Here is a 23,525-nt window from a genome sequence, read left to right as displayed (position 1 = left end):
ACTTTAAATAGTAGGAAAATACATAACGAACAAGTTATCCATGCACTTGGAAAATGACTCCAACTTATTTAACATGCTTTTATCCATCTCAGATCTCTACCTGTTGGCAATGCAAGTTCACCAAGATCCTAGATTTGGATAGTGTTAAACAGTGTCTATAGTACTGCATTACACGCCACATAGCCTTAGGGGGTGGCTGTTGTAGATTACACCTACAAAGGCAACTTTCCCTTTTTTTGCAGGTGGGCTGTCTTATTTTTTCACACATCTCCTGGAATGTCTCACAGAGCCACACCAGCAGACACAGCAGCCACGGATCTTTGTCCCAGAGCTGAACTGTTCTTTGAAACGGATGCACGGAGAAGCTGTCGAGGTTTCACCTGAACAGTACAAATGAGGGACACAGTCAAGAAATGTAATAGGTTTAATGAGGTTTAGTATAGTTTTCATCTGGAAAAGCTACACAGGTAAGTTTGCTTTAAAAGGTAAGTGAGCAAGTGGGAATCAAAAGATAAATTTTAGCAGGCAGGGTAAGTGGGGTCAGGCAGGTATGTAGTTAAGTAGGAGGCAGGACGATTCCTACAAAGAGACATGAGTAAACAAGAAGCTAAAAACAAACAAACAGAAGTTTTTATCTGAGAAGAAAGAGGACAGAGCTTTTCTATAACATGACGAAAGCAACAATCAGGTTACAAGCGGTGACAAAAGCCAGTTTCAAATACTGTATTGATTGCAGATGATGAGCAGGTGTGTCTGCCAAGGACTTTCTGAGACCACTCCCACCACTCGAAGACCTACAGTAGTTTTCACCCACGCCCACAGCTACCAAAGCCACCTCACAGCCACCTCACCAAAGCTAGGTCTGTGGACCATGACATGTTGTAAGTGTGATTTTCATCTGCTTCTAAAGTCTCCCTCAGTGTTTTTTCTGCAGTCCTAACCACTCCAGCTAAAGGCAAATATTACTCTTATTTATCTTCTTTTATTAAACTGATTCATATGGGTGTTGGTAATTTTAGAAAAAATGTAAACTGCATGATGTAGCAGACCTTAGTCATCTAATTTTAAAACACTAAAAATAATCATTTTAGATTCTTTTTAGAAAATGGAACATCGTTAAAGATCTTTCAAGACATTACTTAGATTAGTAGCAGTACTGGGCTGTAACACTGAGGAATGTTTCCCTGTGATCTGTCGCCCACTGGTGGTGGAAAGATGAACTGTACTGGTGACTTTTCGCAGGAACGGAGGTGATATAAAGTATTTCGAACAGAGGAGAGTAAGCAAGTGCCTACCAAGAGTCTCATCATGGATGTGCAGCAGACAAACCTGCAGCAACTGTGCGCAGCAAAAGGTCATTCAGGTTAGTAGCAAGGTGTTGGCTTTGGTATACTGGTGTTGACTTCGTTTACCTACACCTGCACCAGATTCTACCTTTTGTTGTTTACATTTTGGGGGCTGTGTTGAATCAGGCTCAGTGTTTGAACTTAGTTAAGAGTTCTTCTACACCTGATGCATGTCCTTTTGTTAACCCACCTATATTCTCTCCACCTGTCCTCAGTCCTGCTGGATCTTACAGGCTGATTAAAATGGTAGAAAAAGACTTGTTAATTTCAGGGTAACTGTGGAGGAAAGCAAGAGATGTAAGAAAAACCTTTCAGTGTCTATCCATGTCTGTCAGACTCATGTTGCTCACGCACTGAAAACTCCGGATGACTTTAAGATCAGAATCTCCAGCTCAGCATCAGATTCAATATGCTCAGAAATTTGCCTGATTCAGGAGACATTTTTCATAAATATATGAATAATTCAGTAATGGCCTAAAAAAACTACATTTTATTTGAAAAAAAGCTCAGATATTTTACACTCAGCTTTGTCTGCTCTCATCCAAAAGCCTAACCCTATGAAGGAACTCTAATCCCAACCTACTGGTCACAGGTTTCTCTGCTCTGACCTTCACCCTAACCCTAAACTGTCTTATATGAGTTATTAATACATCATTAAACATGCTGCACTGAATATGTACTCCATGTTTTGACCAGTGCTTCATTTTTCCAATGACCTTTATGCTACAAAGAAGCTTTCAGCAGATGTGATCAGGCATGCTGAGGGTTATACATCCATAAGCTCCCAGTGCCATTACAACCTGGACATTTATAAATTCAGACATTAAACACTGAATCTTTGTTTTTATCTGCTGTTTGTACTTCTGTGGTCATTTTCTACAGTTTATGTTGTATCAAAGTCCTTCTACAAAAAATCAAAGTCCTTCTGTGCCACCAGTCACAGCAATCTTAACAGGCCTCAGTTTATTATTGTCATTCTTTTTATTATTATTATTATTATTATTATTATTATTGTTATTAGAAGTAGAAGTAGTACTATTGGGTGATTTATTTGTTATATTAATGATTTATTAATGATTTTCAGAGTGTATGTTTATGTCATGACAGTCAAATCTACAAATAAATAGATAAACATAAAAAATGATCTTTGGTTTGCTGCCTTTGCTTCAAAATAAGGTTTAAAAAATCCCCCCAATGTTAATGCTCTCTCATCATTTCTCTGTCATCTTCCTTTGTTTGACTCTGTTAGGCAAATAGTGTCCTGATGTCAGTGCGAGTGCTGCTGAATTTAGAGAGTTGTATTTTCTACCTTTGGATGAAAATTAATTTCATGTTTTTACCACTAGATGGAAACAAGTTACCTTCAAGTCAGATTCCTTCCCAGTGAAAGAGTTTAGTTCCTTCTGTGCTTTTACTGCTTTTATGTATGAAGTGACGAGTTCTTTGATGTCTGATAGTGTAACTTAATGGTTCATTGTTGTGTTCAGCATAATCTTCAGCTCTTCTTTCTGTCATGTAAGAAAAAGACTGAACTCTGCAATTCTGGTTTCAGATAAATTTTAAAATTTTAACAATAGCAAATCGACCATGACACTTAGACTTTCTGTAATTATTCAGAATCATTTCATGAAAGGAGCCAGTTGAGATGGATCAGGCATCTAACACTGGGAGGAGGCCCCGGGGCAGACTCAGGATGCACTGAAGAGATTATCTTGGCTGGTCTGGTAATGCCCGGACATGCTTGAGGAGGTGGTCGGAGAGAGGGAAGTCTGAGCTTCTCGGCTTAGGCTGCTGCCCCCGCAACCCGGGGAAGAGCGGAAGAAAATGGATGGATTTGTGGCTGGATGGATGGAATTTCATGTAACAGTGACTTCTTTTCAAAAGTTACAAACTTGAGCATTTTATTCTGAAAAACTGTACGAGCTGAAGACAGGTACCATCACAGAAAAACAAACATGATGCTCGTTAAACATAAATACATTTATAAACATGACACTGGTATAAACACTTTCCTGAACCACCACATAGAAAAAAATTTAACTTTAAAAGTCAGACATAAGTTCCTAAAAATAATCAACAACCTCCTGAAGGGAAAAATGTTTGAGATTGTTTGACTGATCTTATCACCCTAACATCACATACTGCACATGATCATGTCTTCTTATTTTACTACATGATTTTTATGTTTGTTGTTTGTTTTATGTATGCTTTATAAATACAGTTTCTTATTAATTAATGAAAACTCCACATTTTTACAAATATAAACAGAATAGTAACATAAATTCTTTGTACAGGGCACAGACTAATACAATTCAGATTTTCTAAGTGTAAATAAATAGTACACAATTTACTGTTGGAACTACATCTCCCATAATGCTGGAAACGCTTGAGAAAGAACTAAGTGTGAGCTCAGTCATTAAACTGTTCTCATAAAACACTGGTGGACTTGAATCTGTTGATTGATTTCAGAAATCTTGCGGCTGTTTGCACCAGTGAAGGAGAAATTAGTCGAAAATAACTTGATTCCTTCAGCTTAATCATTAATAAAGTTTTGTTTTAACAAACCCTTTTTTCCCTGGTAAGTACCTAATGGGCAGAAAACATCGTGTAGAAAAAAAATTTCTTCACAAATAATATCCAGTGTTTGATGTCAAAGATCAATAAATAAACCAATCAACTCATTTATAAATTTGACATATCAGCTGACATGATGGAACCTGAAGTTATTTTAATCTCTGACTTGAGCTTCAAACCTCACACTGATCTCATTACTAAGGCAGCCCTCTTCCAGCTCTAAGAAAATCATTAAAGTGTGACCTCTCCTGACTCAGTCACCTCTGCTGATGTCATCAACTAACATGTAACTGGATTACAACAGCATCCAGCCTCTTATAACGCTAATTTTAAAATACTTTGACTTTTATTTTAAGCCTTAAATAATGCTGAACTCAGTTACATTTATGATATTCTTTCACTTTTGGTCCTGGACATCAAAATTCCTCAGAGAGAAAAATTGTGGATGTAGCTTTTTGCTGTTGATGTCTCAAAACTGTGAAACAGTCAACCTGTAAAAATAAATACTTTTAAGCCATTGTTTCTGGTATGTTTTCTGGTGGGCTAAAGGTCAAATAAAAGAGCAGCAACTTGATGAATGAATTACAAATCAGACAGGACAGAGTTTCTATGAGAGTTACAGCAAACTGCAGAAACATAGTTGCAGGTGATGATTATTGTGCTCTGAAGCTCCTGTTTTTAAGTTTCATGTGAACTAAGTGCTGGGGAGACATTTTTACTGGTAAAAATGTTTTCTGCTGTGAATTTGGTGAGGTGACTGGAAAGCTCTATGAATTATAGGTCTGTTTTATTAACACTTTATTAAAGGCTTTCCTTTGACTGTAACTTTTACACATCTAATTACTATAATGTGACGTTTCACAGTGAACCATGGGTCACTAATCATGATTTACTGCAGCTGAAGCCATGATGTCCTAACCTAATGTCCAAATTAAGAGAGATTAGTTTTAGCATAAAATTATTAAAATCATGATTAATGACACAAAAATCTTTTAAAATGCCTGCTATAGATAAAGAAAACAGTATAAGTCTTTGAATAGTGTCATTAAAAATTATGCCTGTATATTATATTATATTATATATTATAACAGACTTTGAAAATGCAGTATTGAGACAGACTGATGAGTCCAAAATGTCTGCATTAATAATATGGATCACAGTTGAACTTCACAGTCTTGGCTGTTGCTATATACTGAATATGATGGCAGAAAATACAACGCTAATATCATGCCAGGAACTTACATTGAATCCTAAATAATTGCTCTTTAAGTTTAATTTAGTTGCTAAAAACATGGAATAAATGATGTAGTGATATTCTGATATTGTGGCAGCCACAATCAACACATACCTTCTATTAGTTTCCATGAACAGTGGCCTAGAATTTAGCCACATTCCCTGAATTTTTATATTATTATTCTGTTTTTGCTTTAGTCTGCCCCTCCACGCAGTTTTATTGTGTTATAAACATAATAAGTATAAAACATTTATTTAATTATCAACCCCCATATCCCAACATCAAGCATCTATAACTTTCAATTAAAACTTTTTTTGGCAAGACTGTTTCCAAAGATTCAGTTTTAGTGATTTTGTTGTTAAAACTTGGTCTTCCTGTCATCTCGCTGAACTAACCCTGCCACAGCCTGACGGGGAGAAAGTTTGTGTTTTAGAGAAGGCGACATCACATGACACCACTGTTACACAAAGAAAAATCCAAATGACAACAAAAAAAATATTTTATGTTTATTCTGCTTATCTTATAACTGCTGAGTTTATAATTGGACTGAGTTTAAATTATATGAATTTTACCGCTCTCATCTGTAATTTTGATGTTATTCTGACAACTTATTTCATGTTTCTACAATATTAATATAGTGAAGCTTTCTTTGAACAAAATAGGGAAATAAATAGCATATTAAAAAAAACAACAATAACAAAAAAAAACAACCACATCATCATTGATGTAGAACAGTTGGAGTCCATACTTGACTTTTATCTAAGGAGGCTTTTGAATGCAGCACTCTTACTTGTAACAACATATGCAGTGAAATGAAGGTCCAGATCAACCACAGGCAAACTAAACAAGACAAAGCAATTGTTTATAGACTAAACCATCCATAACTAATTAATGAATCTATTAATCATGAAATCAGTTACAGGGAAATTTGGAGGAAATTGTTGCCAGTATTTTTGAACAAAAATGAAATATTTAAAATGAATTTAAGGCTTTTGGATCTTTTGGAAGGACAAAACACATCTTAAGATTTGGACAAATAAATCAGGTTTATCCACAGATCAAAGTGGTGCTTTGTTTTGTTTTTTGCTTTGTTTGTTTACTTCTTCTATTAAAAAAAAAAAAAAGACAGAACAGGAAACTTCCAGATCCATGGCAGACCCATGAAATAAAAAGTTCACTGAGTTCTTCAGAGGCTGATAATCCAGTTTTAGTCTGAAAAGTTAAAAAGATGTAAGTGGACGTCAGATTTTCAGGAAGTTTTTTTTCTTTTTTATGACACAGTTTCTTACATGTATGTACACTGAGATCCAAAAGACTCAAAGATCCACTGAGCACTAAACTAGTGTCTCCTTTACCTCAAGTAGTCCATCAACCTCAGGCTGTTAGAGGTTTTTAATTTCTTCGGTACTACACGGTGGTTTCTCCCTGGCTGCTATTGATCAGTCTTTGATAAAAACGACGCCACGACTGTAGAGTTTTCCCTGACCAGATCCAGAACCCTGATGTTATGCCCACAATAAGGGTCATCAAGTACTTGATCATAAAGACGGTGAAGTCTGGCGTGTTTGATGCAAAGTTTGATGCTGGGCATGGCACGGCAAAGTGCTTGCAGGTCTGCATGTGCCAGGTTACCTCCCACTGCGACCTGAAGGCCTGCTCATAGAAATGGCAGGCGATGACGATGGTGGCAGGCACTGTGTACAGCACGCTAAACACACCAATTCGCACCATCAACTTTTCGAGCTTCTCGGTCTTTGTGCCGTCGTGCTTCATGATGGTGCGGATACGGAAGAGTGATACAAAGCCAGCCAGCAGGAAAGAAGTTCCGATGAAGAGGTAGACAAACAGAGGCGCCAGTACGAAACCACGCAGTGCATCCACGTTGTAGATCCCCACGTAGCAGACACCAGTGAGCAGGTCACCGTCCACCTGTCCCATAGCCAGGATGGTGATGGTCTTCACCGCTGGCACCGCCCAGGCTGCCAGGTGGAAGTACTGCGAGTTCGCTTCAATAGCCTCGTGACCCCATTTCATCCCAGCAGACAGGAACCAAGTGAGAGAAAGGACCACCCACCACACAGAGCTCGCCATGCCAAAGAAGTAGAGGATCATGAACAGGATGGTGCAACCCTCCTTCTTGGTGCCTTGAGCCACCAGCTTGTAGCCATCCTCTTTAAACCTATCCACACACACTACTCGGTCCTCCAGTAGGAAGCCAGCGCTGTACGCCGCCGCCACCATGAAATAGCAGCCTGACAGGAAGATGATTGGTCTCTCTGGGTATCGGAACCGCTTCATGTCCACCAGATAGGTGAGGACAGTGAAAAGGGTGCTGACACAACATAGAATAGACCAGGTTCCAACCCAGAGCCGCCCAAACTTTAGCTCATCCTCTTGGAAATACATCAACCCATTGGGTTTGGAGGGCTCACAGGGGGAGCCACAGTCCTTCACTCCGAGGAAGTGATAATTCAGGTAGGAGGGCACCTGGAGCTGCAGGGGGCAGAAGAAAGGCTGGTTGCCCCAAATGTATGGAGGAAAGGTCACAAGCTCAGAAAGACTTGGGGTGGGGTCGGACGTGGGGCCCTCGGTTTCGGTGGTGTTTTGACCGACGCAGATCTCTCCTGCCCCATGGATGGGAAAGTTCTCACAGCGCAATCTCTCGGGCCACTGGAATCCAAATTTGTTCATGAGTGCCTCGCAGCCCTGCCGAGCCCGCTCACACAGAGACCTGCAGGGAGGGATTGCCTGGTCTAGAACGGTGCAGACCGGCGCGTACATGGAGCACAGGAAGAACTTAAGGTCCAAGGAGCATTGGACTTTGACCAGAGGATAAAACTGGTGCACCTCAAGCCCGGCGTCCTCCTGGGTGGTGTGCCCCAGCAGGTTGGGCATGATGGTCTGGTTGTAGGCAATGTCAGTGCACAGGGGGATGGAGATGGGCTGGCAGAAGCCATGCTCAGGGATGGAAATTCCTCGATCATGCTGACTGTTGCAAGGCTGGAAGAGATATACCAGAGTGAATCCCCAAACCCACCAGCAAAAGGAGCAGTGTCCCCCCAAAGCCATGACAGCAGATCCAACTCCAAAAAAGTTTGATCAACTTTTAAAAGGTTTTAATAAACGCAGTACAAAGACCCCTTTAACATCCAACTAATGTTAGCAAAAAGTATTTATTCAAAGTATTTCAAAGTATAGTCCTCTCTTAGGAAAAGGTGATGGTCTGCTTATGAATCCTTTCAGAGTCATATCTCAGAGAAAAGTCCTTTCTCTCACACAATGAAGCAGTAAAACTCTCCCTGAGAGTCACCCACAGTCCACCGTGGATCAAGTAGTCTGGACTGCAGTTAAGTTTATCAGTAAATCCACAGCTTGTCAGTCTGTCTGTCTGTCTGTGAAGTTGCCAGACCTCTATTCTTTCTCCTCAGTCTGCAGGACCCTTCACACTCTGTCTGTTTCTGATGGTTTTCAGGCACCCCTCCCTCTCCCCGCTTCCCCAGCAAAAGAGCAGAGTGAGGGGGGTTCCTTGAAACCAGCCTCCTCTGCTCCAATCACACAATTTGTTTTCTCAGGAGTCTCCTGACTGATTGGTCACTGCTGCTGAAAGGGGGCGGGGCGTTGCTAAAGGAAAGTGAGTGTAGGAATCCTGCAGAGTTTCACTGTTTCTGTTTACTTCAATGAAATAAAGAAGAAATCCTCCTGTGCATTCAAAGTCGGGTAGAAATAGTGTAAATGCTCAGTACTTCTTGCTTCGTTTTATGTGCAGATTACTGATGGCGAATTGTTTCTAACCAAATAAAACCTTTCTATTAACTCAGTTTAAATATTCATGTCTGAAAAAGTATTTGGATACTGAAAATACTAACAAAAAATACTCATTTATATAGCACATATAAAAACTGGAGTGGTTTTCAGTCAAAGCAAACTGAAAACAAAAGTATAACATAATCCTGATAGAGAAAATGTAACAAATACAAAGTATTTACAAAATAAATATTTATTTATTTTTATTTTTATATATTTTATTTATTTGTTTATTTTATAGCCTTAAAATGAAAGGAGTGAAGCAAAAAATTGCAACAAAAACTTTAAAATATAACATGAGAATAAATAACTGAATGAGTGAATATCTACAAATAGAACAAGAGTGGAGGTCTGGCTTCAGTCATTAAAATAAATCACAAAAATATCTTTGGAAGTGATCATTCTGCACATTCATTATGTTCTTATTGAATCTTATCTATCATGTGTCTATCAGCTGCTTCCCCTCAGAGACGAATAAAGTTTCCTTTGAACCTGATTGAACCTCAGCTGTGAAACAAACACAATTACACTAAAGTTAGACTCTTTATTCCCTACATTCATTTTTTCTTTTCAATTTAACAGATGCATGAACTCTCAGACATCCTTCAACAACAAACTTATCAGTTTTCATCTTCTGTTCCATTTGTCTGGTTTTTAAACAGGTGACTCAATTCTGTCTTATTTTCTGCTTCTCGAGAAAAAAAACTTTTTAAAAGCGCTTGTGTCACCTGGTCATAATCTCATGTGTTTTCCTTTATAACCACCTGGACAGATCAGAAATCTCAGCAGATGTCTGCATAAGATTTCACCAAAACTTCCTGCATGTTCAAACATTTCACACATTTCTGCTGCATCTGGGTGGAAACACAAAGGACACGACCTTAAAAGTAGCTCAAACCCTTGCCACACTAATAAAATCATTTAAGTTTCCAACATGTTGAGAAAAACAAATATCTTGATATCAGACTTCCTCCTTCTTTGACTCTGCATGACTGAAACTCTGTGTGTGTATTGCATGCTTATGTCAAGAGAATGTTTGTCCTACCATCAGATATTTAGTGTGTGTATGGACTCGTGAACCTTTTGGAACTCAAGAAATACCACCACTGAAACATTTGTTTATCACTAATGTTTTGTTGTATTTTGTTTTTTAATGGGGTGATAAGTGTTTCCTGTCAGGTGCCCTGAAATCTATCATGAAGACCGTTAAAGACAGGAAAAAAGAAAAAGTCAGGAACTGACAAAATGTGATGTGGAGCTAAAAAGCAGATGTGTAACATAAGAATATGGCAGACAATTACAACACAAGACAATGTACTGTGTCTTTTTAAATTTTATTTAAAATGAAACACTAAAATTTAATTTTCTCTTAGAATAAAGAATTAGTGAAAAGCAACTTTCTGTCAAAAACTGTAAATATTGCGATTACTCAGTGAAAGATTTATTAGTACTTCCATATTTTTCTTGACATTACTGATTATATAATGCTCCTTTACTCTTATTTTGACCATTTTCTTCGTGTCATTGTGATCCTTCAAATTAAACCACACCTGTTACAGGAAACACAAAAACATGAAGATGATAGAAAAACTGTAAAATGGTGTTTTTATCTCCTCTGCGTCTGTTTGACCTTCATCACACTGAACTTTACTCATCTGCTTCTCGTCTCTCTGTCAACACGTTGATCGTGTAAACCAGCTCGTGCAACAGTTGCATCAGACACAAATGCAGCTGCAGCGGCTCAGCGGGAGGAAAGATGGATGCATTAAGAGCTCAGGGCATCACACTTAACTCCTCCTCCCGTCAAACATCACACAAGGTGGTGGTGGTGTTAGGGGGGGTACTGCTGCTGCTGGGCTTCATCCATAGTTGACTCCATAGAGTTTCTCCAGCTGTGGGCAGTTGCTGTTTTGATTCTTACATAGGATCATTGGATTTAAACGCTAGAAAACCAAAAGTGTTTTAAAGTGAGCACCAGAGACTCACTTTAAAAAGCAATGGTGCACTAGTCATAGTGTTGTGGACTTTGATCTCAAAAATAGCATAGTTGGTGTGGTGATTAAAGCCCTAACTGAACTTTAAAAATGTATTTTTCAAGTCTTATTGCGGTTTGGGATTTTTCTTATTTAGATTTTAAGTAATTTCTGTTCTCATTTTTTTTTTTAATTTTGTAATCTTTGGGATCTCTGACACCGCTGTCAGCTTTACTTCCTGTCTTTGTTTTTCCTCCTTTGCTGACAGTCTGTCCAGCTCACATCGCTTTCACCCTTGTTCATTGAACAAGGGTGAAAGCTGAGCCCTGCACAATGAAGCGAGTTCAGCTACCCAGAGTATCTTTCTGTTGCTGGATTCACTGACACTAACATCACAAATCATGATAAACGGTCACACGAAGCTGGTTATCAACTCACTAATGCTTCTTTTGACCAGTTCCAACTTGACTCAACTCTACTCAGTTTTGGTCATTTTGCCTTACAATTGAGTAACACCTAATATGTGTGGGGTGATTATAGCAACATCCAAAGTCCTGTGACGCCATCTGTATGATGTTAAACACAACACAACAATAGACGACTTTGAGGCAAGGCCAAGCAGGTATTAAAAAGTACCTGGTACCAGGTACGAACACCTAATAAAAAATCCTAAAAACCAGGCTGTAGGTTAACCCGAGGTTTTCCCTGTATGTTCACGTGGTATCATCCGACGAGCACAGTAAGGCTGGAAATGATTTACTATATTAATAAAGTTAAGCCTGTTTGAGGCCTGGACAGATTAGTTTGTTAACCTCTGGCGGGAAAAGAGCAGTCTCAAGGACCAAGAGTAGGAATTTCTCAGTCCTCCGGCAGAGCAGCTACAAATAGTCAGAAAAACAGTCAGAAATGAATTCCTCAGTGTGTGCCAGGTCTTTTTTTACACCCAAAATATGAATCACAAGTTCACAGACTCAGTATATCTTTTGTGCTTAAAGCAATCCCCCCCCCCCACCCCCCCACCCCCACCCCAACACACACACGCACACATGCAGTGTTGTGAACTCTTCATGCAGGCCATGTAGCTGGCAGGAAAAAAGGAGGAGGCCTTTTCCCTAATTCTTAATCACTATATTAACGGATGCTGCACACCCAACCCACTCTGGTGCAGGTTATCTTTGAGACTAGAGATCAACAGGTTAAAAACAAAAATAACAGAATACTGACCAATCGGATTACTGGAAAAGAGCATCACCACTCCTGGAAGATGGCTGCAGGGGTCTAAAACAGCTTTTCCCAGACCTCAGACTGCTGTGACCTCTGATCATCTTTTTGTTTCCATGGTGATTTCCTCGTTGAGGTTGACTCCCCATTAACAGTTTTAATTTCCCACCTGACCGAGGAGTGAAACATTCAGTGGTCCTGATTTTTAGTAGTGATTTTGTATTAATGACTCTGTCGTTAATGAGTCTTCTTGTCTCATTGTTTAGTATGTCTTGTTATTTTTTATATATTTATTTCTTTGATTGTCAGTTTCCTCTCGCGTCTTTGTATCTTTCTTGGTTAGATCATTGTTGATGTTCCCTGTTTGGCTCCTCTTTGTTCTTCTGTCGGTTCTCCGTGTGTTCTGTTCTGGACCTCGGTGTTACACTCTGCTAACCTCACCTACCTTTGAGTCCTCTCCACACTGTTACCTGACAACAACAACAGGACAGAAAATGAAGATCAACTTTTTATTTTCAAACCGAATGACTTTGATTGGTATAGATATTTCATATGTATTTTTTAAACTGAATTTCTAAGTGAAAAAGGATGTTAAAATATTTGTTCATTGTAAATTGCTTCCTTCAGCCAAACCTTTAGAAATGATGTGTGATTTATACGTCTGTGTTAAAGCCATGTAGTGCCTACACAACTGTTTGTGTGGAGTGTGTGGTGTTCCTTCACTGCTCAGCAAATATTTTTTGCCAAAACGCTGTCTGGTGATGGAGTTTCTCTCCCCTTTAGTTTATCCACTTGGTTAAAACATGGCAGCGTAAAAAGTAGCAGGAAGCTAAGGTATTGAGCCAGCCAATCAGAGTTACTGTGGGCTGTGCAGTGAGATTTCTACATGCATGAGGTATAGAGTGGGCTTAAGATGGGTCTACAGTGACCATGTACCCACATCACGGGTTTAACACAGTTAAAAATCACTCACTGCTCAGTGCTGTTGTGCTGTTTGACTATAAAGACAGTATTATTATAATCTCTGTAGTCACTGGTACAGTGCACTCACAGTATTTTAAATTGCCTCATGAAAAAGTAATGTGCAACTTGTGACCACCACCCAGACTCTGCATCCCATCATACTTTGCACTGAAGAGAGGACGGAGAGCAGTGCACAACAACACAAGCAGCAGCAAAGTGAATATTATTACAAAATTCAAATATTATTTGACAGTATATTATAAAGTAGTTCTGTAGTTCTGATCAGTGCATACAGGGAGCTGTGAGAATGAATGACTTCGGATGAAACCTTTGTGTTTAACTGATAAAAATCAGCAAGATCCAGATTCTTAAAGCAGCTGTATTCCCCACCTTTTGTTTTTGTACATCGCGGCCCAGAGAAATGCATTGTTCGTCTGCTTCTGTTTATGTAGGAATACAGATGTCATCTTAAAACAGAGCCTAAACACTGTAATTAATAACACTGTGAAAGTATCCGACTGAGCTTACTGCTACAGCTGAATAATTAAGGCTAATTAACTAAGCATTTCCCGGATCCCTGTGTGAGTTTAACTCAATACACATTTATAAAGCTTTATTAACACAGAGCGCTGACACAGCTCAGCTCTCCTGTGAGGAAGCTGGAGTCTTTATTTTCAAACTGTCAGATTTGTTTGGTTCCTGAGACATTTTCAGACTTTATCGTCTGCATGTCTTTTTTTTGTTTGTGTGTCTGAGTATAAGCTGAAGGACTGCAGTGTGTTCACCCCCCTCTCCCCCTCCTCCTCCTCCTGCTCTGTTTTTACTGATGCAACAAAGTGAAAACTGTCCGACGTTCACAGCGTTGCACTCCGCTCTCAAATTCACCTGATCCACTCTCAAGCTCGCCTTCTTTATTTCTGCCCCCCTCCTTTAGTGAGACCAGGGAGCCTTTACTGATGAAAAGCCACCATGTGAAGGGGGTCCCTGGGGTCCAGGGGGGATTTCTTCACAGTGGAAGCTATGTTAAAGAGCAGAAGATATTAACATCCTATTACCATCCCATTCATACACATTAACATGACAAGCTGCCTAGAGGGGGGCCCAGAAGCACTCTGGGATGGTGGGGACAAAAGAGCTCCGCCCACAGGTCAGAGTAGTGAAGATGAAGAAGGAGAGGATGGGAAGAGGACAAAGAGGGGAAAGTTTGATTCAGAGGATTTAACCCTTGAAACTCAGTTTACACTCTGAATGAGAAACAAGGTTCAGATCTCAAAGGCAGAGACACAGGCCGAGGGTTCAGGTTTTATCTTAAAATAAAGACAAAACAGAGTCTGGTCATCAACGGGCTCATAGTGCATCACAGTGTGGGATATAAAAATTCAGATACAGCCACTTAAATACAGCTAACACTCTGTGGCAGCAGAACTACAAACAAGCCAACACTGAACCTCCAAAAGCTGCTGTTCCTCTAAAATCCACCATTATGACTGACAGGTGGATGGTGACACAGGCGGCTGGAGCTGCTAGCTGTCTTCTAGGCTTCGCCTGAGCTTATTGGAGTCCCTGAGCTGAACTCAGGACTGTGTTTGTGTTGTTGGAGCCTTTTTAATGCAATAATCTGACCAATAATGTTGTTGCTATGAGATTAACTGCCGTCCTCGATGTCTGAGCTCCAGTTTTGGTGAGTAAAACTCTGGGATCTTATTTGTAGGTTAGCACTAATTTGCAGGTATCTGTGTCTGTTTTATGCTTCTATACAGTCTATGACTGTTCTCTCTGTGAATTTAATCAGGATACTTTATTAATCCCTAAGGAAAGTATGTAAAATCTGGGAATCAAACCCAGGACACGGCGGTGAGAGCACCAAATCCTAACCACCAGATCACAAGGGACCTCTGACAGGTTTGACTTCTTAACTTACAATGTTTTTCACTGATGGGCAGATGGTAACCTGACATATGTTAAAATCTTTGACAATAAACTAGTAGTCTTAAAAAGCACCTACTTTTTCTAACAGCTTCAGAGTGTAGCTTGCTTTAGTGTTTTTACATAGAATTCAAACCCAGAATGTGAGTTCAAAGGTTTATTGAAACAAAATAAGTTTACTTTGAGCTTGATAAACTGCAGGAACCATGGAGAGAGAAAGACAAAAGGATAGAAACTGAGAAGAAAAGTGGAAACCTTATTTCCTTTGTTTCATTGAAGGTACCAGAGCAAGAATCACGCAGTATAAAAACCTAGCTTCATGCTCACTGCACTGTTTGCACTAACACACCCCAGAGTTTTAATTTTTATTTGCTACTTTTATTTGCTTTTAAATATTTAAATCCTAAATCATTCAGTGATCTTAAATAAATCCTTAAGATTTGAATCTTCATAAATATTAATGATTCCATAGTTGCTGCTAATCCAGCAGCATTTTCTTCTTTTTCTTTGACTTGTCTATAAATGGACTATTGTTGACGCCTCAGTCCATTAAGAGACCAAGCAGCTGAGCCCTGGAGGTCAGTGCAGGTTAAAGGTCACGGCGTGTGTGTGTCTGTATACTATAAATCAAACTGCAGACACACAGTCACACTGAAACTGATTAGTTTTAATGTTCCTCGTGGACAAGAGTTATTTTTGAAACATGAAAATCACCAATCAAGTTTGGAATATTTACTGGACCTTCAGTTCTTAGACCTATATCAGTAAGTTCATTAACCACAACCTCTACATGTAGAAAGTCGACTGGTAAATGACACAAAAAACAGACAGGACTGAAAAATGAAAATCTTTTCTTTAATTATTCAGTCAACAAACATGCTTGTCAGAAACTATTTGGACTGACTTGTTACAAGGTCACTAATGTGTGTCCACTTTTTTTATTAAAGCAGAGTGACATTTATCTAATAGAAATTAGTGAAAAATTTTAATGCGAAAAACTCAAATAAATAATTTTTTAAAAAGATATAAAAAATTAGAACAGCAATGGAAAATAATGAAATACAGCAAAGAAACATTTCAACAGTATAAGTCATTAAAATATGAAATAAAAAGAACAAAATTAAATTCGATAAAGATATGAGCTCTCTGTAATTATTTTAATCTGTGATTCCTTCAAAATAAATGCAGCACACTTTGATATTATTCATACAAAGCATGTGTAAAACGTGTTGACTGCAAACCTGTCCTCATCTTGTTGGTCATGTTTCTAAAAACCTTCATGTGATCTGATTTAAACGGACACTTCAGCTAACTGCTTACAGTGAAACACATGGCTGCTGCCCCTGTGAATAAGACCCAGTCTGATCTAATCTAATCTAAAGATGATTAAATAAAGTCTGATGAGACACACATGATGTTTGCTGCCATCACAACAAGCTTAGAGTCCAGATTGTTACTAAACTTTAATTATAAATTGTCAGGAGAATGACAAAGAAAAGGAAAGGTCACAACGCTAAAATAAATATACAATCCAAGAAAATGTAAAATGAGTTGCATGTGTAAAACAAAAAAGACACATCAGAGTAATTAAGAGTCAATAAAACACAAATAGCTGGTAAACTGCAGTGTTCAAGTGAAACAGTGAAGATACAATCAAAGAATTAATCTACATCTGCTTGAAATCTGGGTATCATTGTCATCAATGTAAAATAATAACAACTTCAATGTGCACAAAATCTAAAGAAATTAATACAGGGTATTTCAAAGAATAGTAGTCACATCAGAATATAAAAATGATTCATAATTTAAAAAAAAAACAAGCAGAGCTGATTATGTGATTTAAATGCAGCTAACTCAGATTTTTTTAAGATAACTACTCTGCCAAGTAGCTGTTTCATTTAATAAAATCAGCTAACTAGCAATATTGTTTTATTGAAGAGTATATCTGACTTCTCAAAACTAGCAGTAAATGCAGCAAAGCTATTAGCTATTATTTCTTTTACTTTTAGTTTCTTAGTTTCTATTAATTTAATATGGACATTAATTGTCTGTTCATGTGGTGATGCAAATGTTAACAATTCTAAATTCTAAATTTAAAAAAAAAAAAAGTACAAAAAAAGAGAAAAGAAACACACAGTGTCACTATAGCAAGGGTGAGCTCAATGCTTTTTGCTTTTAAATATAAATTAAACATACTATTATTGTTTAGTTTAAATATTTTTATAAGTCCATGTTTGTTCAACGAAGCAGCTCACCATATTAAAAAAACCAAACCAAAACAAAAAAACAAATCTGCCTTTATGATGTTTCATGTATGGCACAAAAATCCAGTTCTACTTCATATTAGCAGCGAGCGAAAATTGGAGAACACCACAAACTGAAACAGAAAGTTTATCAGGAGAAAACAAAGAAAAACAACACAAGTGAAACTCGTCTTCAGAGGCTTCATATCAAAGGCTGCTTAGCATTTTGATTTATTAATGATGGGATTAGTCAAATTTCTCTCATCAAATGTCCAAAAACACAAACAGAGTTAAATATGCACAAACACCTTCTTCTTTCTCTTTTATCTTGCCAAAAAAATCAGACGTCAGTAGGAAATGTACATCTGACATCCTGTCAGTCAGAACAGTTAAAGTGTTTTTCTGTTGACTACTAATCCTACATTTACATATGAACTCGATCAAAACAGGTCAACAGAAAAAGTTTCATAAAACTTTTTCTTTGTTGCTGTGAACAAAAATGTTAATTTAAATTCTATGATATATAAATGTTAAACAAAGACGGCAAACAAAAAAAGAAAAAAGGAAAACACAAATTCTGCAAAATCTGTCAAATACCCAAAAAGTTGAAAACAAAGTTTTTCTTTTTGAGAAAAAAAAGGCACCATTGACTAACAAAGCTAAACTGTAAACCAGGCCTTATCTTTGAAGGCAGTGATAAGGCTTTCTAATAAATGAAAAGGCTGTGCTTCTGTTGTAGCCTCTAAACATCAACAAAGAGTAAAAGTATATATTTAGGTATTCTTTGATGTTATCATAGGTAACTAATAACCTAGCTTTTTTTTTTTTTAATTCCAAAATAAAGTATACACAGATTTTTTGCAAATTAGACCACCACACTTTGTAGTTTGGTTGCCAAAGTTATCGTTTAATCTTGTTTTTAAAGATTTTTCTCTAATTTGAATATTTCCTATCAAACCTTAGAAACAAATAAACAAACGATGATAGCAACACAAGAATAAATGTGTATAGAATTCGCTAACATTGAGACTGTGCTTATTAGGGTAACCAACAGTGCTGGGTAAGTTACTTTAAATTAATAACTTAGTTACATTACTAGTTACTCCTATCAAAAGTAACTCAGTTACTTCAGGTTACTCGTTACTTTCAAAATAACTAGTTACTCAGGAAAGTAACTTTGGTTTTACTCAGAATTCTCTTGTTAATGTGTTGCTTCCGTAACTGGATACCCAGCAAGATTGCCAGTCTTCTAGCTTGCTTACTTGCCACAAGTGCACTGTGCCACCTACCAATAGAAAGGAAAAGATAATGTGCATATTTCCACGAGAGAAATCCTACGCCTGGATCGTCGTTGACCGGCACCATGATTCTAGCCTACATCACAACGTCACGTGCGCTTTTTACATCCAACGCGAAAACTGCAGTCGTGGTGCTTTCAATTATACTCAGAGCTCGGAAATTCTGCCTTCCGAGTAGGAAGATGTAGGTAACACCAGACTGCAGATGAGCTGCATATAGAGCTGGGCTGGGACAAAAAATCGGCCTGGGCATTTTGACTAGAGTCCGGCCCGCCATTATAGGAAAAATCATAAAGCCTTTGAATGAAATCAAACGCTGGTGTGACTGTTTTTGTGTATTTAGGTCCTCTGTTTTCAGTGTGTCATTGTCAGATCGTCTGCTTTGTTTGCAAGCCAAGAAGTTGTGTTAAGTTTCCTCATGTCAAGTCTATGTTCCTGTTGTAGGTTTTTAGTTAATTTAGCTCACCCAGTTTAGTTTATTGTTAGCCTTGCCTTTTTGCTTTTTGTTTACAGTTATTTTGCCAGCCTCAATACACGGCTCGTTTTCTGTTATTCAAGTCATGTTTCCCATTTTGTTTTCGTCTGCATTTGGGTCCACCCTTCACTCTACACACAGTCAGCCCTGCTGATTGTGACAGAACGATCTGACAATGACACACTGAAAACAGAGGACTTAAATACACAGGAGGTGATTAGGGGAAGTGGGAACACATGGATGAACAGCTGACTGACATGAGCCTAATGACAGGACAGGGGAAGTGAAACTAAATACAATGAACAAAGAACACACGACTCCTTCAAAATAAAACAGGAAACACTGAAACTAGACATGACAACACAAGCTTAACAGACCTAACACGTGATGAACGATACAAGAACTCAAACATAGAAACCAAGGAAACAATAAATAATAACTGCCTTTCCTTAACTAAAGCTAAATAGGAATGACACATAAACTAATCACAAATCTAAAATGAGACAAATACAAAATGAACTCAGAGCGCTGGGTCAGAGACCCAGCCTGTGACAGTTTTGATGGTATATATGCATCAAACTATCAATCGTTTGTTGTAAGATTCAGATAATTATTTTTTAAAAGCTAGACATTTTAAATGAGAATAAGAAAGAAAAGTATTTCTTTGTGCTCCCTTTTCCCTGTTAATGCCCTACCTGGCCCCCCTGGCAAAACTTTGCTAGACCCGCCCCTGCACAGTTACCAGCTGTCAGCTACTTAGAAAAGGATCCTGGTGTTATTTGTCTCTCAGAAACAGTTCATAACTTTCCTTCAACTCATTCATGTCACCTAAAAGGTAAACCTGTTTCTCCATCACCTGTTCAGCTCTGATGATTCAGTAAGGACATCTCCTGGTTTCATCTTCATGTTTCCCTCTCACCACATATCCAAACCGATATCATGACCAGCAGCTTTACAGCTGTGGCTCCAGCAAACATCAGCTGATACTAGAGATTAATATTAAATAAATTCTAACAACAGTTTATCACGCTTAAACGTGCTGCTGTTGTTGCGACATCCGTTGGTTTCTTCTTTCTGGCGCAAAGTGGGCGATAAACAAACAAGATAGACGGGACTTGCGACAGAAAAGCCGATCAGCTGATCATTGATCAGTTTCATGATTGAAGTAGAAACAGGAGAGGGAGGGGGAGAGAATCAGAGAAGAAGAGGCAGCTGCAGTGTAAAGACACAGAATAACTCCAGCTTTGTGTATTTTTCATTGTAGCTGAAGTACGGGACAAACGGCATTCCTCTTCACCTCAATACGAAATATTTTCTCTGAATACAAGACGATTCCGTTTTTTTAGGGGACGGTTGGCAACTCTAATAATTAAACTTATGAACAAAATAAAGTTCAACATTAATAAGATCATAGCACCCACCCAGCTGTATAGAAACTCCGTCATGCTAGCTAGTACCCAGTATAAAAGTCAGCATAACGAAAATAAACTGCACCTAAGCTTGGTTTATATCAGACCCAGATAGACTGCAGGTCATAACTTCTTACCTGAAGTTCAGTTCTCCTGACACTCGGACGGCGGCCGCCTCGGGTCTCTCCTCCTCCTGCCTCCCCTTTCCCTCATCCACCTGCTGGCCTCCACCACTTGCTAATGTTACTGAATCTGTGGAAGCTCCGCGATAGCCACCGCAAGAAGTAGCGAATAATGACCCTATCTAAATCCCAGTAACGATTAATGCGTTCCTGATTTTGGCATAATAACTTGTTACCGTGGTCGTTACCACAATAATAACATAGTTACTGTAACGCGTTACTTAATAACGCGTTGGTCCCTACACTGGTAACCAATGATACTGAACTGATACTACTGGTGTTCTGTTATTGTGCTACTTGATTGAAGTACAGCCTTTGGTACAGTAGACCATAAAATCTCGATGAAGATGCTACAGTACTGGGTTTCTATATCTGGGATGGCTTACCAGTTAGAATGTTTTGTTTCTATTAGTGATGTCTTTTTTTTAATATATGTGGCCACATTTTATAGAAAAATAACATTTCATGCCATTGCTATGATGATGACACATGGCTCCATTTCACAGTAAAATCCACACATTCAACAAACCTCTCCAACCTTGCAAACTCTCTACTGATATTAATGAATGGATGTGTGTTATTTCTTTAAAATTTAAACTCATATAAAACAGAAGTTCTGTACAGTGGTTCAGAAATGCATCAAGGCTCTGTTGAACCTTTTCTTCTCAAAGACTTTTCTCATGGTCTGGGGCGAAACACTTTAACATAAGCTGCAAATAACTGAAGGATAAGCTTGTGTTTCTTCCAAGAGTGTGTGTTAACTTATCACTGGCTAACTTTATTATGTTGTATGAAAATAGTCCCACTAAAGGATGCTACTGTTAGTGTTTATTGGATTTGTTGAGCCTGAAGAGTCATCAGACCATTTCTTTATTTATCATTGTACTTAGTGAAAAATCAAGTCTGTCCTTTATTATAATCTTTATATATATATAATTATTATTAAGTTTATTTTGGTTTAAAGTAACATTCTTGCATGTTCGAACAATCCACAAAATGATTTAATAGAGGACAGTGGCGTTTCTGGATTTTTGCAGATTGGTGAATCTTTGTCCAACTTTACAGACTTATTACCTAATTAGCTGCAAAATGTTCCATCTTTTTTTTCAACCACTTAGTTTTCCAAACAGCAACACAAGTTTTTTGAGACGTGGTGATGCCATCAAATTCAAAATTAGCTAAACATTTTCATGAAATAGTAAAATGTCTTATTTTAAACATTTTATATGTTTTCTGTGTAGTGTGGATAAAATATTGGTTTAAGAAATTTGGGAATCATTGTTGTTATTTACTTTTTATCCATCATGCCAGCAGCTTCTGAATAGGGTTTGTTTGTAGATTTAAGTTGTTGCTTACCTCCTCCTGTGAGCTCAGTGTTTAATAATGGAAGGAAATGGATGAATGCATCAGTAAATATATTTTTTAAATCTCTCTCGATGTAAATGCATTTAGTCAAATTAAAAGACAGGAAAACTGGGGTGAAGAGTAACAAGACAGATGAATTATTAATGATGGATACAAGTTGTTAGTATTAATTCTTTTCTGCTTTTTTTTTTTTTTTTTTTTTTACTGTTTAATGATTAAAGAGATCTCAGGACATTCAGTGATTTACTGATAATTTTTTTTATTCACAAATTAAATCCAAAATTTATTTTAATTAACATGTAGTCAGTGTGTGTTTCACAGTGTTTAATCTGAAAGTTGCTTCGCAGGAAATCATCTGTAATTCAGCTACTTATGCATTTGAATGTTCTGAATTATGACACTGAAATCCTCGTTCATCTTTATTTCTTAATGTTAGTCATTTTAAATTTTTTAAAAATCAAAGTATCTTTCAAAAATGTATTATTATTTTAAACCCATTTTTATACACTTGAGTTTGTTTTTTCCTCCAAATTTTCTTCTTGTTCTTTGTTTTTCATGATCTTTAACTTTTGTTTTTTAATCTGTCACATGTTCAGCTTTTTCAAACATCTGCATAAATCTGAGTAACAAGGAATATGTTCAAGCCCACATAGATGCAATCATCAAACATCAAGTCAGAGGTAGGGAATAAAAATCAGGTGGTCATGAGGCAGGAGGAGATGATGGATTGGTAAGTGTGGGAGATTAAGGATCATGCAACCTAAAAAAAGGAGGAGAAGGGAAATTCCTTTGGACTCAAAAAAAAAAAAAAACCCCAACAACCTCTGCCTCCACAATTCAGCTTCTTTCAACAAATGACAAAAACTACACTGTAAAAATAACTTGAAATATTTTATATCCACACAAAAAACAGTGAAAATCAAACTGGATTGTAACACCTCAAAAAAGCACAATTTTTGTCCTGAAACTGTAGGATATGCAGCACAAAAATCACCAAAAGTCCAAATCCATTCTCTTGCTCTTATACGATTCAGGGTGGGTCACGGGGGATACCCTTTGACTCAGCTTGACTCCACTCAATTTTTAGAATTTTCGGTTTGGTGGTAGTACCTGTTCAGTCGGGGTTCCAAGTGAACTGAGTCTGTGTGGTGTCAACAGACTGCATGCAAATGATTAGCCAGCAAGTGATGTCTCCATGGTCCATCTATGAGGTGCAGATGATTGCCATCAGTTTAGCAGCAGTTATACCATCACTGAGTTATCTTCTTGTTCTTGAGTTGCGTCGCATAAAAATGATGTCACAGGACTTTTGGCCTGCGTTGCTTCAATGATCCAACCCACATTGATGTGGCACTCAAACGAAATCGAAAATGACTGAAACTGAGTCAAGTTGAGTCGAGTAGGTGGCAACGGAAAAGCAGCAATAACGTGAGAGTCAGGGAACACCCTGGACAGGCCTCCAATCTGTTGGAGTGCTAAAACAAAAATTTATTTTAAATTATTTTCTAAGAA

General features: G+C 38.0%; 1 protein-coding gene and 1 long non-coding RNA gene across 2 annotated transcripts; one reads left to right on the top strand and one right to left on the bottom strand.

Moving 5' to 3' along the window:
- Window positions 1-318: 318 nt before the first annotated feature.
- Window positions 319-4,902, top strand: LOC134620435 (uncharacterized). Its single transcript, XR_010092118.1, has 4 exons — window positions 319-467; window positions 737-881; window positions 1,243-1,363; window positions 2,964-4,902. It is a non-coding gene; the product is annotated as an uncharacterized LOC134620435 (long non-coding RNA).
- A 1,623-nt stretch (window positions 4,903-6,525) lies between these two features.
- LOC134620365 (frizzled-7-A-like) lies at window positions 6,526-8,294 on the bottom strand. The gene has a single exon (XM_063466524.1). The coding sequence runs from the start codon at window positions 8,221-8,223 to the stop codon at window positions 6,562-6,564; it is 1,662 nt and encodes a 553-aa protein (XP_063322594.1). The 5' UTR covers window positions 8,224-8,294; the 3' UTR covers window positions 6,526-6,561.
- Between the last annotated feature and the right edge of the window lie 15,231 nt (window positions 8,295-23,525).

This window comes from Pelmatolapia mariae, linkage group LG23, assembly GCF_036321145.2.
Source record: "Pelmatolapia mariae isolate MD_Pm_ZW linkage group LG23, Pm_UMD_F_2, whole genome shotgun sequence".
NCBI classification, from domain to species: Eukaryota; Metazoa; Chordata; class Actinopteri; order Cichliformes; family Cichlidae; genus Pelmatolapia; species Pelmatolapia mariae.
Note: the sequence above shows the minus strand (reverse complement) of the source record. Positions and strands in the feature narration are given on the sequence as shown.